This window comes from Sarcophilus harrisii, chromosome 5, assembly GCF_902635505.1.
Source record: "Sarcophilus harrisii chromosome 5, mSarHar1.11, whole genome shotgun sequence".
In the NCBI taxonomy this organism is placed as follows: Eukaryota; Metazoa; Chordata; class Mammalia; order Dasyuromorphia; family Dasyuridae; genus Sarcophilus; species Sarcophilus harrisii.
The window spans coordinates 133,621,384-133,640,688 of NC_045430.1; the positions used below are offsets into that span (position 1 = coordinate 133,621,384).

At 36.1% G+C, this 19,305-nt stretch overlaps 2 protein-coding genes across 6 annotated transcripts in view; one reads left to right on the forward strand and one right to left on the reverse strand.

Moving 5' to 3' along the window:
* The first annotated feature begins 1,034 nt into the window (after positions 1–1,034).
* Positions 1,035–17,766, forward strand: SUV39H2 (suppressor of variegation 3-9 homolog 2). Of its 5 annotated transcripts, none has more exons than XM_031938616.1 (6): positions 1,050–1,348; positions 4,381–4,526; positions 10,454–11,125; positions 12,808–12,954; positions 14,080–14,209; positions 15,576–17,766. In XM_031938616.1, exons 1-6 carry the CDS (start codon positions 1,318–1,320, stop codon positions 15,680–15,682), a joined length of 1,233 nt encoding a protein of 410 aa, XP_031794476.1. In that variant the 5' UTR covers positions 1,050–1,317; the 3' UTR covers positions 15,683–17,766. The 5 variants fall into 5 exon arrangements, with proteins under 5 accessions (XP_031794477.1, XP_031794476.1, XP_031794479.1 ...); XM_031938619.1 differs by lacking the exon at positions 1,050–1,348 and adding an exon at positions 1,503–1,810; XM_031938620.1 differs by lacking the exon at positions 1,050–1,348 and adding an exon at positions 1,838–1,880.
* Positions 6,157–19,305, reverse strand: part of DCLRE1C (DNA cross-link repair 1C) — a 64,034-nt gene continuing 50,885 nt past the window's right edge. Inside the window, exon 14 of the mRNA XM_031938615.1 lies at positions 6,157–6,436. Within this exon, the coding sequence (XP_031794475.1) occupies positions 6,333–6,436 (104 nt within the window). The 3' untranslated portion in view covers positions 6,157–6,332. The remainder of the gene's footprint in view (positions 6,437–19,305) is intronic.

The window sequence follows — 19,305 nt, forward strand, 5'->3', positions numbered from 1 at the left end:
GGCAGTCAATGTTAAAGGACCGGAGCTCAGTAGAGCTACTTGGGCTGAATCTATAGATCACGAAGTCATTTGTAACAAACATTATAAAGTGAACTATGGGCACCAGGGAGGTTACTGAGAGGACCGAGTGTGAAAAGAGGCAAAGCTAGACGGCAGTGCATCTTGGAGCGATCCTCAGATATGTATAAACTGTGTGATCCTGGGCAAGTCATTTGTTTGCCTCAATTGCCAGGGTGATGGTTAGGATCAAATGAACACCAAGTAGACACTATAAATGGTATTATAACCAACTTTGTTAATCTGCCCATAGTGAGTGAGCCTGAACAGGAGTCATCTCCGGGCAATCCCACCCGACCTCCCCCCCACGTCAACACGCGAGTTTCCCCGGCAAGCCCACACTTCGCTCTGTCTTCGGCTTTGTTTGATGCTCGGGATGCCAGACAGGGCCACTGAACGAGGTTATCTTGGCCGGTTTTGTCTTTCACACTCTGGCGTACGATTTTGCCATTCCGTAAGATACCGGAAGAAGTTCAGATGAGTTTTTTCTGCGGCTAACCCTGGAGGCTGGGTAATTGTGGCAAAACCACAGTAATTTAATCTAGCAATTCTACTGTGAAAGTTAGGTGATAGAGTTGATCCCAAGTGGGATGTCGAGTGATTTTACGTTTTTCAGTCTTGCCAAAGGAAAAGCTTGTCTAAATCGTAGAAAAGGTCAAAACAAACCAATCTTAAACCTACAGAATAAAAACCTGGGCCTAACTTGAGGTTTCTTCCTCAGGGATACATAGTTGTCATCTTAGACCCGATTAAGTCAGGGACGTTTGCAAAGCCCAGCTCACAGGAGACGCTTAAAAGCTCTCGCCCTCCCCAGCGCCCCTCCGAGCTCAACTCGCACGCCCTTCTCCCGCGCGGGACACCCGGCCATCACTCCCGGTCCCCAGCCTCGGGAGACCCGGCCCGGCCCGGATCTCGCTGGCTGGGGGAGGGGAGCGATCCCAAACTCCTCCTAATCCAGCCCGGGAGAGGGAGGAGCCCGGGCTTCCCGCCGCGCCTCGGTTGGTCCGCACGCGTGGCCTCGGCCGACCTCCGGGGCCCGCTTCGGCGCGGTGCGGAAGCCGGGACAGAGCGGCGGCGGCCACGGGGTCCTCAGAGCCCGCGCGCTCCACAGCCGGCGCCCGTCAAGCCCTGACGTGTGGGCCTGTCTCCTCCCTCCCCGCTCCCCGCTCATCGCTCGGAGCCGGGTAAGGGGGCGGGGCCTCGGCCCTCCAGCTGAGCGGTCCGGTCAGACCGCGCCAGTTTGAATGAAGGTTCCACAAGATGGCGGCGGCCGCGGCCGGAGCGCGAGGAGGTGAGGGCTGGAGAGGGACCCTGCCCCCACCCCGCTTCATCTCACCTCCCACTGCCCAAACCGCGCTCCCCGCCCCTGGAGGACCGGGAAGGAGACCTTAGTGCCGGGGGGGGCGGCCCGCCACCCTACGCTCCTGACGCGGTGACTCCAGCGTGGGGAGCTGGGCTGGGGGCTGGCCTCCGCGCTGTCCTGCTTGCCCCCCGGCCCCTCTGCCCCCCAGCTCCGCTCCCTCCTCTTCCTTGTCCTCTTTCTCTCCGCTCTCCGTCCCGTCCCGTGCGGTCCCGTCCCGTCCCGTCCCGTCCGCTTTCCGCGCCGCATGCTGGCGGGAGGCTCAGGCGCATGCCGCGGGAACTGAGCCGGGTTGGCGCCTCCACCTCCACAGCCCGCGCCGGGAAGGGTGGGGAGCCGTTTACCGTCCCTTCTCCGGGCACCAACGTTTCTCGGGCCCCGCAGGCACCGCTGGTGAGGCGCCGGCCCCCGACCCCCCCGGGCCCCGCGCTGGGCAGGCTTTGGCTCCCCAACTGTAACGGAGGTGGGAAAACGGCGGGCGCGAGGCGTGGGGCAGGAGCGGGAGGCGCCCGGCCCCAGGAGCGGGGATTAGTGGTTTGTTAATCCCGGGGCAGGACCCGAAACCTGGGTGGTGGGGAGGCTGCGGTTTGACTTCTTTGTGGTCCTGCACAACTCGGACGTTTTGGAGTTTAAGTCTGTTTGTTTGTCCTGAGAAGGGACCTCGGCGGGAGTGTGCTCCCGGGATCCTAGAGAGGAAAGCATTGGGGCTGTAGAGAGGGCAGGTTAGGGAAAGCAGGCACTCGGGGGTCTTTGGCCCTGCTGGGGCTCAGTGACCAGGAGCTGAGAAGACCTGAAGAGCGGGGCTCCTCAGTCCTTAGCCCCGACGCTTCGTTTCTTCCTGGACTGCAAAGAATTAGATACCTCTCCTCTTCCCCACCCCCACTCCCGGGGCCCTTTAGAATCAAAACGGAAAAAATGCTGGGAAAAGGGGATGAAGAACATGAGGAATCTGTTACTTTGGCGTCCTAGAACGTAGTGGGCTTGAGTTGCTCCAGGAACACATGGGATTTCTGGAGACAGAATCCATCCATAAACATATTGTAGCTTCTGCAGTTTCAGTTCATCAGGAACGGCAAGCCTTTGTGCGGTGTATCCTGTAAACGATTTTTGTGGTGTCGGTGAAAACTTAATCTTGTAAATTAGCATCAGAGTTTTCAAAGACGTTATTGCATTAAGCGAATAGTGTAGTCACACTGCTAGGTGCTCCTGGCTACTGCAGATAGTATCCCACGGACAGAGATAGGCACTTTTTAGTGCTACGTTTTGTGTTAACTGATGGAATGGTATTTTACATATTCTAAGTTAATAGATGTCAAACCTCATTAACACATGACAGTGTAGGTGTACACCTCACTTTACATAATATTTTTATGTATTTTGGAAATCAGTTCGGGAGCCCATTCTTTTTTGTGAAAACTTAAGTGATTTTTGTGTATGAGAGACACCTGCTGGTAGGGAAGATCTGGGGGGTAATTGTAGGAGATAGCAGTGATACTCTTCAGTATAGTGCGGGGAAATCCCAGACCACAAGTGTAAGTGTGCTCGATCTTACTGGCTGGAAATATGGAAAGTAAAGACTCTAAATTATTAGTAAAACCTAATCTCTGTAGGCTGATGTCCTACTTGACCCCTTAATAGTGAAAAATCTTAAGTATAGAAGGGGTCAAGTGTCTTGCCCAAAGTTATATTGCAGAATTGGGAATTAAATTCTGCTCTCCTATTTTAATCCAGCATTCTATTATACCAGATAGACTATGGATTTGGAAGTTGTGTGTGGGGACTGGCTAAATGTTTTGCTGAGAAGAATCTTGAATTACTTTGTAATGCGAAAAATTGGTTTCTGGTATTTTTGTGTTACAATGAAGAGTCCTGATTGAGGATCTCGGTTCAGATCTCAGTTCTGCCACTTACTCTGCAATATTTGTAACTTTGAGTAAAGCACTTGACATCTTTTGGCTTTAATTTCCTTATTGGAAAAATTAAAAAAGAAAGAAAGAAAGAAAAGAGTATATCCCAGCTTCTTAAACTTCTGTTTACCACCCTATATATATGGTGTTTTGTAACTGAATGTGGGAATCATGAAATTGATTAATTATCAGTAAATGTTTTATTTGTATACCTATTTTATGTACCTATTTGCCCAGAATCTTGTAAAAATTTCTTAGGTAAAAGGAGTCACAAATGGAAAAAGTTTTAAGAAGTTCTGTATTAGATGTTCTCTAAAATCTTTTCAAAATCTAATCTTAGCTAAATATTTAGATTTTAGTATATATGTAGTTTTCTTAAAGTGGGACAGATTTGTATAAATTGCAGGTTCATTTGATGGTAATATTTCAGCATGGGCAAGAAAAGTGAAAAATTTAAATCTCATAGCCTTCAAAAGTGAGAAAACTATGCTTAATATTGTAATTTGGTATGTGTATTGATTTTCAGCTTTTTCCATTTGTTGACTAAAACAAAAGAACAACTTACACTTTATTACAAAGTTATATAGTTGGCTTCATTTTAAAATTTCTTATGTTAGTATACTTGTGTATCTTTTAATATTTATAATCTGTTCTAACAGTTGGTTAGGGGTCCTGTAAATTCCATTAATAAGATAATTGTGTACGTCAATGTATTATCAACTCAAAAATATTTCTTTGTGCTGACCATTGCAATGGTCCCTGTAATTTTGATGAAGCAAGCAAGCAAATTAAAATGTTCATTTAAGGAGCTTGCATAGCCTAATTGATGGGAATTTAAATATTAAATGGCATTGGTTGTCATCTAAAGGGAATCAATATAAATTATTCAGGAAACCTTTAGGTTTTCTCCTGAAGAAAAGTTCATTGATTCACATGTGAGTATTCTTTTATGATGTAGAAATACTGCTAATTGGAGGGTGGGAATGTAAAAATTAAAAAGTATATATTCTTAACTTTAGTATTTCATTAGTGAGGAATCATATTTTCTTATTGTAGCCTGGTGTGTGCCTTGCCTAGCTTCACTTGATACTCTTCAGGAATTATGTAGAAAGGAAAAGCTCACATGTAAATCGATTGGAATCACCAAAAGGAATCTAAATAATTATGAGGTGGAATACTTGTGTGACTACAAGATAGAAAAGGTAAGGCAAATGTGTAGTCCTCAATAAAGTTATAATTAGATGTTACTTCAATATTTCATTTTATTTATCATGAAAAGAAACTTTAACATTTGGAAAAGCAAGACATTTTTTAAAGTTTAGATTCTAGGCCACAATAGGCTTAGTATTTTTGTTACCATTGCCAAATGATATTTGTGATTTTTGAAGCACAAAATGTACTTCAACATGAAAATATTTTTAAGGTAATTACAGAATACCACAACTAGTTCTTGACCATCTCTATCTCTGTGTTTTACCCACAGCACATAAATCCCAAATCAGGTGTGTACCTGAAAATTCAAACTAACATTAATGTTAATTTCTGAACATCAGTTCCATATTACCAACTAATTCTACCAGATGTTGCTACATGAATGTTGTATTCTCTCAAACTTAACATGTTGAGGACAAAGGCATGGATTCAAGCCCTTGTTCTGTACTGACTAGTGTTATGACTTTGCCATGTCACTTCTCTCTGTGAGCCTCAGTTTCCACATGTGTAAAGTGAGTTAATTAAACTTGATCTCTAAGGCCCGGCTCAGATTCTATGACTCCATATTTAATAAATTCATTATCATGGGATCTCTTCTATGATATCCCCAACAAATCTTACTGTCTAGTTTGAAGTTTTCCCCTGGTAGAAAATCCACTTCTTCCCGAAGCATCACATTTCACTTTTGGACAGCTTTAATTGTTAAGAATTTTTCCTTACATAAAATTTGAGTCACATTTCTACAACTTCTATCCATTGCTCCTCATTCTATTACCTTGCCCATGTGACCACTCTTGAAAAAAACTGAGAATATCATGTCTCTTCAAATCTTCTCTTTCCATTCCATTTACTTTTCATTCCTTCTATTTCATTAATGGTCAGTCACCAAACCCTATGCTTTTTTCCAAATATATCTTGTATTCCTCCCTTTTCTAGTCCCACTCTTTACTCCTCAGACTCTTTACCCTATAAGAAGACATACTAAAAGAGTCTCTCCAAATTATTCTTTCCTGTACTCTATCCTCCATACTTGAGATTTGTTTTCCAAAAACTCTCCAATTTCATCATGACTCTCAAAAACTTCTCTTGATGACTTTCCATTTGCTTAAAGTACAGTTAAAACATCTCTGCCTTGGTGTCATTACTAACCACTCTCCTTAATTTGTCCTCTCTATACCTCTACCTTAGCAATGCTCCTGCTTCAATGACATGTCATGATATGGTGACAAGTCACTCTGGGTTCTCAAAGATTATATTAACACTGCAAATTTGAATAGGTTTTACTAAGCCTAAGATACTGAATAAAGCTCCAAATACAACCCATATTTATTGTCAAAGGAATAATCTAGTTAAGTATAGATGCTCCTTGCCACCAGTTTGCATTTTTCTATTACTACCATTTTCTAAGGAAGACTTAAGTTTACATTTTTATGTGATTCATGGGCTAACTGTAATAAAAGGTTCATGTAAAATGCAAACTGGTACTCTTAATGTAAGATGCCTGACTTCCAATGAATTGATGTACATACAACACTGGAGAAACCAAGTCACATCTAACCATAGCACATTCATGCTATAAACTAAAGTTGAAAACAAATTACAACTAAATGGAAAGTGGGTCACAGGTTCCACTCATAAAGAAATTGATGGAGTTAGTTTGATTGTTCATCCAAAAACAGTAAGAAATATTTTATGGTATAATCACCATGCCCTACAGTACTCACGTGATGAACTTGCAAGGTCATTGTGAGAAAGATAGTGGCAGCTTTTATGCTTTGTTGAAGATGGAAATAAATTCAATAAAGAGCTTGACAACATCCTCCAAACCAAGTCATCATATATACCTTGATATACACTGATCTTTGTGGGAATGTGGGCTCAGGGGAAGACAGTGAAAATACTGAAAAATGAGAAATACAGGAAATGAGAAATTATTCCCAAAACTTGTAAACTGCTTGAATGAGTTATTCCTGGAACTAATACATTCTTAGAGGAGAATGATAATAGGGGATATAAAGAATACTAAATTATCACAAAAAATGAATTTGACTCTTAATGGGAAATGACTAATTACAAATATCAGAATTATTTCACTATGTATATTCAGAACAAAGATCAAAATTACCATGTAAGTAGAAGAAAGGAAAAAGGCAGCGTATAATTACAGCAGCCCCAATAAGAAATATTTCAGCAAGCTATTAACTGAAGAACGGGAATAGAATAAAAGTAAAGATATTGACTGATTAGAGAAATGTCTTAAGATAAATTTGACCAATGTGAGAGTTGCCTCAAGGAGTTCAAAAGAGTCCTGAAATCATCTTACTAGATAACATTTGTGTTCTTGTCAAGTTAAGAAATACAGTAGACCAAAACATCACCAGGTTAGAGAGTACAGGATCATTTGGAAAACATTAAGGAGGTAGGTTAGTAAAAATAATTGTTTCGCAAAACAGTGTAGACAGTGAGTAGAAAAAAAATAAGCACACAGAAAACTCATTGTAAGATAGACATCATTCCAAGAGCAATGATAAAACTGCAGTGAAGAACACAAATGGATTAGAAATCTATTCTGTGATGAAATTGTCTAGGATCTAGATTACATTAAAAAAAAAAAATCCCCCTCATTTCAGGGATCAATGCCTAGCACCATCTCTCAACACAAAATCACCACCAGTGTACCAAATAATTATTTTTTGGGGAGGGGGGGAGGGAGGAAGTATGCCGGAATACTCTCCCTTTTCCAAATTTTTTTTCCCTCAATTCATTTCCCTGGTTTCTTCTGACTCCATGTTCACCCCGAACAGTGACAGTGATTAAATCTACCTCTTTCAGATTTGCAAAAAGGCAAATTTAAACTGAAGAGTAAAATTCCTAATAATCAAAAAATATGCAAAGATGGAATAGGAAGTAAGGAGTTAATCTACTACTCTAGAAGCATTTCAGCAAAGATGTACTTATCAAGTTATTGTTATGAAGAAGATTCTTGCTTAGATATGGGTTGGAATAGATATGCTTTCCAACTGTAGGATTCTGTGATTCACACACACCCAGTGATTGCTGTCATCATCTGTGTCTTTCAAGGGTACACTTAGCCCTTTCTGAATAGCTTAGGGGATAATTAATTTTTTGGCAGCAGTTAGTCCTTACAGCTTCCTATACACAACTTTTTGCTTTATGCTGGCATTCTCAAAATTATGCATTCATCCAGAAAATAGTTAAATATGAACATCAAAAAGAAATTGAAATGATTTCTGCCCTCAAGGAGATTACATTCTATCCAGAGAAACAACACATACCTGTATAAATATGTACAAAATCTCTATAAAAACAAGGTAATTTGGAGGGCATGCAAAGAAGCACTAAATTAGATGGGAAGGGGGAAGGTGCCAAGAAGAGCTTCATGTAGTATTTGGTGTTTGAGATACAAATAGAAATCAAATACAATTTGAGACTAGAAGCAATAAACCACTGTAGTCTCGAGCAGAGGAGAGCTTTCAGCCCTTGTTTTGGGAAGATCTTTGACAACTATGTAAAATATGATGGAAGATAACAGAGCCAGGGAGAACAAGTATCATAGAGATAACTGCAGTGGCCCTCAAATTACTAAATTCTTTTGACTATGAAGCAAGAAATAGAGAAAAGTGCCCCCTTATATCATGGAGACTGCCTCATACAAAGTCCAAATGGAAGACTGTGTATATTTATAGTTGCCATTATGCTGATTATAACAAATTCTAGAATGCTACACAATTCATTTCAGTGTCACAAGTATTAAGTGCCTGATATTTGCAAAGCACTGTGCCAGATGCTGGAGATAGGAGAAAAGCAAAGAATCATTTCAGCCACACAGGAAAAACTAAATGGATGAACAATACTTGTTGCTCAGGTTACATCAGGTAATTAAATAGCTAGTCCATTGCATTAGCTTACCAACACCTAAATGTTGGATAAGTACTGCAATAAAACATATCTGAATCCAGAAATGAAAAATACAGCTTTTTGGATAAGTCCTGTTCCTTGATGCTAAAGTTCATTTATTTCTAATACTGGTATTCTCCCAGTTAGACTGTAAGATGGTGAATAAGTTTAGAATCAACAATGGAAAGATACAGATAATAGACCACAGCATATTGCCAATAGTGTTATCCAGGTAGAAACAGTTATTAAAGATATTAAGGGCATGCATGCCTAGAAAAGGAGATAGGTTAATTGGTTAGTGAGATCCTGCATTTTAGACTGCTATATAAAATATTCAAAATAATAAAAAGACCTAGAGAAAAAGCCTTTAGTACCTTGACTTCATCCTATCTCTTATCTTCTTTCCCCTCCCCCAGAATTTATGCAAAGATTTATTTTATTTGATTTAATTCTAGAAGGGACCTCAGAAATTGTTTATTCTAATTCCCATCATTTTACAAAGAAGGAAACTGAGACCCAGAAAGAATGACTTGGACAAAATCACAAATGGCAGGAATTGTCAAATTACAAATTTTTAAAAAAATTTAAATGTCTGTGTAAAAATACTGTATATTGGATATAAAAAGACAAAAATGACAAGAGTCCCTTGGGAATAGACAAGGCTCAGCAGGGATAAGATGGCATGAATATATTGAAAGTTGCAATTGTGGAAAGAGTATCCATACTGATAATATAGATTTATGAACTAAGTACCTGTTAATCCTAACTCTATCATATAAATCCTTTTTTCTAGCCAGGGTCATTTTCTCTCCCTCTGCAGCATACCATATTGCAAGTTTATGTTCTTCCTCTTTTTATTTCCTATTCAATATTACTACTATTAATTTTACTTATCCCAATGGTTCCAGTCTACATTTATCATCCATTTGTTGCATTCCTTGAAGACAGTTATATACTCCCCCCTACTTTCCACATAGTCTTTTTATAGACAGAACATTACTTTGTTTCTTTCAACTGGTCCTCGTTTGTCATGAACTTGAGGCTTTCACTTCCTTATTGACCCCTTCTCAATGTTGTCCTTTGTAAAATATTGGCATTCAGATGTAGTCTGACCCAAAGCATAGTATATCAGGAAAGTATCTCTGTTGGACAAATGCTTGTCATATGTCAGGATGACAGTAATCCTGTGTACCCCTCAATGCAGAGTTCATCAAATATCCACTGAAGACCTAGTGTGCATTATCAGTTTTAGAATAATTAGCATATAGAAATAAAGGTGTGAATACTAATGATTCAGATGTTATTTTATTCTTGCAATTCCTCAAGGTCTTTTTTTTGATCATCAATTATCATATTATAGGTAACAGTATCATTCAGACTAAACTATAAGTCAAGGGATCATTGAGAACTTTCCTTAAAATCCTTAGCTAACACAATACCAAATGATAAAATATCTCTCTCTTGACCAAAACTTGGATAAAGGTGTCAGTTTTTCAAGTCCCTTGTGAAGTCTGAACATTGGGCCAGAAAAGCTGGGTTATCTGAAACACCCTTCTTTTCTTTTTTCTTTTTCTTTTTCTTTTTTTTTCCTTTTTAAAAAATCTTGAATATTTGCTAGGTTGGTTTTTGTTGACGTAGTCTAGCATAAAACTGCTTTGCAAACTTTATAACAGTTTTTAAGATATTATTGGACCTTTTTGTCACATTAAAAATTCAGCAACATTTGGTTTGAAAACATAGGGAGAACTTACATATTTTGTGTAACATCCCTTAGTTTTAATGCTCTTTAGATTGGTGTCAAAACAATGATAATGGGTATATGTTATCTCTCTTTATAGTCTACAGGGTCCTTGAAGGAAGTCATTAAGTCTTGTTAATCCTTTTATCCTTGTTAAACTCTTTTTATACCTCCTCATCCCCTAACTTTGTCCACTCACTGTTTGTTGAATTGAATTTGGAAACCTTACAGCTTAATGTACATCTTCTTTTGTATTTTAAGGATATGGAATATTACCTTGTAAAATGGAAAGGCTGGCCAGAAACTACAAATACTTGGGAACCTTCAAGAAATCTCAAATGTCCATTACTTCTTGAACAATTTTATAATGACCAACGTGATTATTTGTCTCAGCTAAAGCAAGGCAAAGCAGTAATGTTGAAAAATGATATCAAAAGTTTGAAGCCTGCTATTGCTGAGTATGTTGTAAAGAAGGCTAAACAAAGGGTAGCTCTGCAGAGATGGCAAGAAGAGCTTAACAGAAAAAAGAACCATAAAGGAATGATCTTTGTTGAAAATACTGTTGATCTGGAAGGTCCACCTTTAGACTTTTACTACATTAATGAATACAAACCTGCTCCTGGAATCAATTTAACAAATGAAGCCATAGTTGGTTGTATGTGCACAGATTGCTTCTTTGAGAAGTGCTGCCCTGCAGAAGCTGGAGTTCATTTGGCTTACAATAAAAAAAGGCAGATAAAAATCCAACCTGGCACTCCTATCTATGAGTGCAACTCACGGTGTAAATGTGGGCCTGATTGCCCCAATAGGATTGTTCAGAAAGGTACACCATATTCACTTTGCATCTTTAGAACTAGCAATGGATGTGGCTGGGGAGTGAAAACCCTTGTGAAAATTAAAAGAATGAGTTTTGTCATGGAATATGTTGGAGAGGTACGTTCAACTACTTAGACTGTAATGAATAATATGTATACAAGATTGTGACCTTTTTTGAGAAGAGTCTTTCTTCAAAGGACTTGTTTCTTTGTTAATAAATTACTTTTTTTTTTTTTTTTTTGAATAACATTTAAGTGTCTGTCCTGGCTGGTATATTTTGTGACTGATATTTGCAAAGATTTACCAATATTTTTTGTTATTGTTTTTACATCAGGAGTGCTATGGTATTTTTAATAAAATATAAATTTTAAAACTCCTGATAGATTTGGTGCCTCATTGTGGCATGGAGGTAACCATAAGATGTATACTAGTGGAACACAAGTTTGGCAAATTGTATTAAGCTGAGAAGCTTCAAGTGTAGGCCTAATGATAGACATATATGTCTATTCAAGAACCAATTTTAAGTCGAGATAGGTTCATCACTATGCTGGTTACCTGGTAATGAATTTTTTAGCTACAGCAGCTCCTGAAAGACCCATTCATTAAATTGTAAAGGGGTTGCAATCTGCATTGGTGGAGAAAAGTACCACATCAATGAAATTACAGATGCCTAAAGTATTGGAGTAGATAAATTCAAAAATAAAAGTACTAATAGAAATACTATATGACATCTAGAAGTGATGCTATTTTCAATATTTTAAATTCTAATAACTACCCTTCAGTGAGGTATCAACTACTAACTTGCTGTGAAACAATGAATTTAAAGGATGATAGTAGAAATCCAGAACTTGTGTTCCCATAGCTCACTTTGAATTGCAAACATTGTCCCTACTGACATGCAAAGAATTAAATTGAATTACTGTGTTAATAAATCCTAGCTGCAGAGATATTTGGTTGTGGTTGTATATCTGATCATGTTCAATTCTATTTCAATTTTAAAATTGGACACGGTGATAGTAGACCTAATATTGTCTTCCAGAGACAACAAAGCTTAATCTCACTTTGATTTGAGTCATTGTGAGCTGCCTGATTTTGTCAATTTTAAGTTACTCTTTAGTATATTTGAACTTTTGAGATCTTTTTCCTATTTTATTTACTATCCTTTAGAAATTTGAGGTTTGTAGCTAATTGAGGAAATAAAAAGGTAGAACTATAGAAATTTTTTTTTTGTTTTTAGTCAAATCTTTGTAAAAACTTATAAAGTTGAATTTTGTTAATATTGTGTACTGCAAATTGAACTAAACTAATATTTTGTATTTCTAGTAAGGTTTCTTTTATAACCATATTCAAAGATTATTAAAGGGGAAAAGAGCATTTTGGGTACATAAGAGGTTTCAGGGTGCTTTCTATTTGCCTTCAGTTACTATTTGCAGGGAAGAATAGCTAAGTAAAATTTACAAACATCTTCCTTTAAAATTATATCTTTTTTTTCTGAAGTCATTTTTATAAAATCCTTTTTTTTTTTATCTTCCAAATTTCTCTATTTCCAGCTGTCTTCTTTCAGAATTTGTTTAAATGATTGGCAATCATGGTGACTTCAGAGTATCTAGTATATGTGTAATTTAAAACATTTTTAGGTCACATCTACTGTATATTGTTGATGTACTGTTAATGTCAACAGCTTATTTCCTTGGTTTCAGCAGTAAGATCACTTCTGATTTTTACAATTATTTTGCAAAATTATGGATTTTTCTTTTAGTTTAGCAATAGTTATATAATATATTAGTTTTTCTTTATAGGTTATCACAAGTGAAGAAGCTGAGAGACGGGGGCAGCTCTATGATAATAAAGGAATCACATATCTCTTTGATCTGGACTATGAATCTGATGAATTCACAGTGGATGCAGCTCGATATGGAAATGTGTCTCATTTTGTGAATCATAGTGTAAGAAGTATCATTTCAAGCATAAACAGGACTTTCTAAAATAAGAGGGCCAAGAATTTCACCTTACTTTAAAAATCTTGGGTTTTTTTTGTTTTTTTTTAATCAACTTATTATTTTGGCTTAAAACTACTCAGTCCCTTAAAATAAGATTTTAAGATGAGGTAATCACTCATACAGTGTTTTGGTATTTCCAGAGTCTTTTTTAAACATTTTCCCTTCTTCCACATAGCTTCTTTGTTATTTTATTATTGCTGTTTTAAATAGACAGCAAGTGACATTACAAAATATGCCAAATTGTTAGTTCAGGTATAATTAGTTTATGAAAAATGTTGGAAATTCTTCCAAATTCACTAATCTACTCTGCCCATTTTAAGGTAAATTTTGTTTAGTGATGAATTTGAGATCCATCAAATTAAATGCTAATATAACCAATGTCTGACAGAGTCCTATTGTTAATGTCTCACTTTGTTGTGGTAAAACCATGTTCTAAAAGGCTACATGTCAGCAGAAACAAAGTCTGACATTCCAATTTTGTAGGGACCAATCTTTGGTCAAGTTTCTATCTTCATCAGTGGGAGAGGTTACTAATGAAATCATGAATCTTTTGGAACTATTAAAGTAAAATTCTAGTTTTGTTCACTAAACAAAACATAAGCTTTGCCCTGTCTTCAATATAGCTTATAATTTAAGTGTGGGGAAGCCAATGGGTTCCTAAGCTTTGTCTTTGCACTGAGACACCCTGAAACCTTAAATTTAGGCTCTAATGCAGGGGTCCTCAAACTTTTTAAATAGGGGGCCAGTTCACTGTTCCTCAGACTGTTGGAGGGCCAGACTATAGTAAAAACATAAACTTTGTTTTGTGGGCCTTTAAATAAAGAAACTTCATAGCCCTGGGGATAAACGTCCTCAGCCTCTGAATCTGGCCCGCGGGCAGTAGTTTGAGGACCCCTGCTCTAATGAGTTTAACTTAGACCTTTATCCATGTAAAAAGCAATTAAATATTAAAAGGAATTTAAAAACAAGGCCCTGGGAAATTAAAATTTTCATGTGGCATTTGTCTGGCTTAAATCAGATGTTTCTGCATATATAAACAATGATTGTATAATTTTAATGTTTCTTTTTTAGTGTGATCCAAATCTTCAGGTGTTCAACGTTTTCATTGATAACCTTGATACTCGCCTTCCTCGAATAGCACTGTTTTCCACAAGAACAATACATCCTGGAGAAGAGCTTACTTTTGATTATCAAATGAAAGGTATGATGATTTTATTATGGATTAATTGTGTTAAACAATTGTGGCTGTAGAATAGACTTATTGTTAGGTTGAATGCATTTATTGAGAATCATTGTCAGTTTGTAATTGTGGTTTCTTGTCCTGAATGGATGAATAGGGTTAATGGAAGGAGGCTAGTAAAGAAAGCTAGTTTGACTGTGTTTTTACATAGTAGTGGGAAGTTTTGTGGTTTTGTGTGGGAGAGATATGTTGTAGATTAGAGGAAAGGTAAGTATAATAATTGATAGTAGTGTGAAGAATTTAATAAATAATTAATTACTTTTATTTGGAATTGCACCAAAATTTTTGGTTCCTAAGACCAATGGATGACTATTATCCTTAAAAGTGAGAAAGCTATGGGTTTTAATCATGGGGTCAAGAATTAGCAGGCTTGGAAAGGACCTTTCTTTATATTTAGGTCTTTCCTTAACATTTTGTAGCTGAAAAAATTTAAATTAAATTAATTTATCCATGGTCATACAAGTGATAAATCATGAGAATAGGACTAAAGTGTAGGATTCAGGTTTAATATATTTTCTGTTATATGCAGCTGTTCTGGATATCACCTCTATACTAATGAATTTGTTATGTTTAAACAAAAAACTTTAAAATAAGGAAACTTTATTCTTTCTCTAATATATCATATCCAAAATACAGTTATTTAATTCTTTTGGAAATGTTATAAAATATTTTTTGTTGTGATCTCATAAGACTAAAAGTTACTAAAAAAAAAACACATGAAAATTTAATATCCAAAGATCTTGTTTACTTAAACATTTTAGTAGTTAAATATTAGTTATTTTCAATATTTTTCTTTAGAATTAATTTCCTAACATTTTTATGTACAATTTAAACTTGTTCTGTGTCCTCATAAGGTTGTACGTTAATGATTATTGTAGAATTCAGTCATCTTCCCATCAATTTCCATTACTCCAGATGGCCATTCCTATTGAAAAAAATTTTATTCCATATTCTGAAATCGATTTCTTATTTTGTATGCATTTAATTTGGTCATCCTACTCTGCAGAAAACTAATTTTTGTGATCTTTATTTTCATTGAATTATGCCACATAACTCCAACATTTGCTTATTAATTAATTTAAAAATATTGAGTACATAATCCTTAAGAAAAGAATGTCTACTTTATTGATTTTTTAATGGTTCTTTTACAGTCTTGAAGCTGTTTATGTCCTCTGGTTAGTTATGTAAATAGGCTAATTACTCTTTATTGATTCAACTGCTAAATATTCAAAATGTATACTAGAACAATTTTTAGATTTAATAATAAAGAATTCCGTATTACAATTACCAACTCTCTTTTTTCTGTGTTTTCCCCCCACATATTCAGGTTCTGGAGATATATCTTCAGAGTCTATTGACCTCAGCCCAGCCAAAAAGAGGGTCAGAACTGTGTGCAAGTGTGGATCTGTGTCTTGCAGAGGTTACCTCAACTAAAATTTCAGGATATAGGTCTAAAGATAAATGTCATGGTTCTTTTTGTTTGTTTTTTACTTAAATCCCATCTTAGAAAATGAATTTTTTTATATTTAAGTATTTGGGATATTTTTATATATGCTAAATCAAGGTTGTTATGCCTCATGTTTTCTTAATTTACAATTCATTTCAAAACCACATTAGCCAAAGACCTTACTGATGCTTATTAATGTGAAAGGGTAAACACAGGGTCACACAAGAGTAGATCTTACACAGATTAGTCAAGTGTATCAGTGCTTAATAGTTGAATGTCAAGCCCATTAGGAAAATAAAATTACTTAAGGATTAGGGTTTTTATTCATTCAACAAACATTTATTAAGCACTAATTGTGCACAGCACCATGCTAAGCACTGGGAAAAATAAAAAGTTTGGAGAAGATACCATCCCTGCCCCCTTGGAGCTTACATACTTAAGTTTAGTTATGAAAATGCTGCTTTTGAATGTGTAAGTGTTATCAGTTTAGGACTAACATTCAATTTGTTGAGAAATATAGTTAGTTTATTTAATTTGGACAATGTAAAAAAGTTCTATTTTTGTTAATGTAATTTATATGACATCCTTATTCACCTGCTTAACAGTCATACATACTGTGTATGTACTTATTGAAAATAGGTGATATCAAATTTTATACTCTTTTTTTTCTAATTTTTATTAAAACAAATTGACAAGTTACTGATCCTAATGTTTGCTAAGGTGTAAAATTAAATGTAAAAGAATAGAATTTAAATATCTTGATTTCATAGTTTAGAGAAGTTTGTAGCATATAAGGTATATTTCTTCTGCTTTTACAAGTGGTTCTTAAACTTCTTTTTCAGAGAACAATTAATTCTTTTAAAAGTACTGAATGGCTGGCCATCATAATTATGTGGGAGGAAAAGGGTGGGGTTTGGGACCAAAGGGAAAGTTTCTATCCGCTAATTTTGCAGCATCAAAGTCCTTTGCAGTACTCCTCAGAAGAACAGATTTACATCCTGAAACCCCTCATAACTCCACTGAAAATTGCAAGACCCTGTTTGAGAACTACTGATCTGTATACAATAACCAGATGTCCCCTAAAGTATTTTGTGTATTTCCATATTTGCTAATGTTTCATAATAAGAAAATTTTTCTAATACATTAGTATTACATCTTTATTCAGACAAGTTTTAATGTACATGCTTTGTTAAACCTATAGTATTTTTATATTTTCTACAGGCTACTCTTTAAAAAGTGATATTTTAGACTGACATTCTGTACATGAATCTTTTGAAAATGTGATCATGAAAGCTAAGTTTGGCCTGGCCAAGAATAGTTATTGTAGTAGTTCTAAATTATGGGGCTAGAATCAAAACTGTAAAGATAAAAATAGGATAGTTTTATCACATAGGAACACCTAAAAGTTGAATAATTTTTCAGCTGCATTTTTCTGGTTCTGGGATTGATTCACTTTGAATTCTAAACAAGGTGTTCAACATGAGACAAATGGTGCAAAAGAAATTTAGTTCACTGCATTCCTAAGCCATGTCTGCCCAAGCCTCTCTTCCTTGCCTACAGTGACTCAAAAATTGACTGGGATAAAAACACAGAAAAAAGCAAGTTAACATGCCCCTGTATGACACAGAATCTATTTTAGGGAAACTCTGCTACTCATTTGTGAAATCACTTTTTGTTAAGAAGTGTGCAGTTAGCCATACAGCAAACAGTTGTTGCATTAAAAAATTTTCATCATAGTTTTTAGGTTATTTATATTTATGAACTTGAAACCAGACTTAAAGCATTTATGAAATGGCTAACTTGAAAAGGACTTTTTGTGTGTCTGCTTACAAATCATTACAAATTACAAATCATTATGTGTCTTTAGTCAATAGTGACATACTGGCTTCACAGACTTATGCTTAGGGTGCTATTTATTGGATAAATCCTGGAGGGGATGAAGGCGTCATGTCCCTTTCCTTTCAAAGATGTAATTTTAAATAATTGTTAAAATGCATTTTTATTTTTAAAGATGTTAAATGGTTCGTGAGATCTTGCCTCTTCATTTTAAAAGCAAAATGTGTGGATAAACTGGGACAAAAAAGTGACATGAAGTCAGCAAATCTTCGTGATTAGAAGTATGTGAGCTCCAGTATATTGTCATCAAGACCAGAATTTATTATGCAGCCAAACAAATGTAGCAACACTGTTTAAACAAAATAACTGCTTTCTTGCCATTTTAAATAGTGATTTGTGTTTACCATTTAGCTACCCACCATATAATTGGCAGATACCTAAAGAATTTGATATTTTTTGAATTTAAGTGATTTTCAAATGTAAGAGTTTGATCAAGTTTAAATTAAACTAATGTACAGGTTATACTAACTCCATTGTTTTCAGTGTATGTAAATGGAACTGTGTTAGAAATACACAGTTGGTAATCTCAGGAATGTTTTTTTTTTAATAGATATGCAAATTTTAGTTTGTATTTAGTGATTCTTAAAGCATTTTTTCCATAGTTTTTAACAAAATAAATTTAATTTAGTTTGGATTCTGATGTTGTTCAGTAAATTTCTGCTTACCATGGAATATCATTGTTTCTATTTAAGCACCTTATTTTATTGATCCCTGAGCCAGGCAGAAAATCACTGATATCTTTTTGACCATACTGAGACTAGATTTTATAAATGTAGCTGACTTAACCAGGGACTTAATGTCTTGGTTTTGTTTTTAAAGCAAGTTATGATTTCTTTGTTTAAATTCATACTTCTTTTACTGGCTATTTTAAAGACTTGAGTCACAGGATTATGGATTTTAGGATCATGGATTTAAAGCTAGAAGAGATTTTAGAGGTTACCTAATCCAGCCCCTTATTTTACAAATTAAGAAATTTAAGAAGCATGAATGATTGAGAGATGGGATTTGAATCTGATTCTTTGATTCCAAATCTAGTGATCTTTTTACTGTTCCGTATTTATATCTTAGATTTTCTTTATTACAATATTCCCGAATTGAAAGGGATCTCTGTAGACAACTGGTCCAACCACTCCCTGCCAAAGAATCCCTATATTGCATTTCCCAACAAGAAATCATTCAGCCTTTACTTGAAGCCATCCATTGAAGGGAAACCATGATCTGAGGCAGCCCACTGCAAAACATTAGTAAGTACTTGATCGAAATTGGCCCCTTTTTATATCTTCCTTACTACTCTTAGTTCTTCCTAGTGAAATCAAGCTGAACAGGTCTAATCCATATATCAAATATTAAAAACAGTCATCATATTCATATCTGTATCTATCTAGCTTTTCAAGTATTGAAATGTCTCCATTCTTCCTCTAGGCTTAAAAATACCCAATTCTTTCAACTGCTATTCCTCTGCCATGGAACTTAAATCCTTTCCCCATCTTAAACTGCTCTCTCCTGGACATTTCAGATCTTTGGTACAACCTAAAATTTTAATAACTCTCTATTTTATTAGATTACATAAATCTTATTCAAGTTACAATTTATTGCACATTTGATTAAAAGTATAAACTGAACACTATCAGAATAATTCAAGTAGGTTTTAGAGAAGTTAAACACCAAAGCAAAAGATATTCTGGAATCTGAATTAGTTTGTACTAAAAATAGA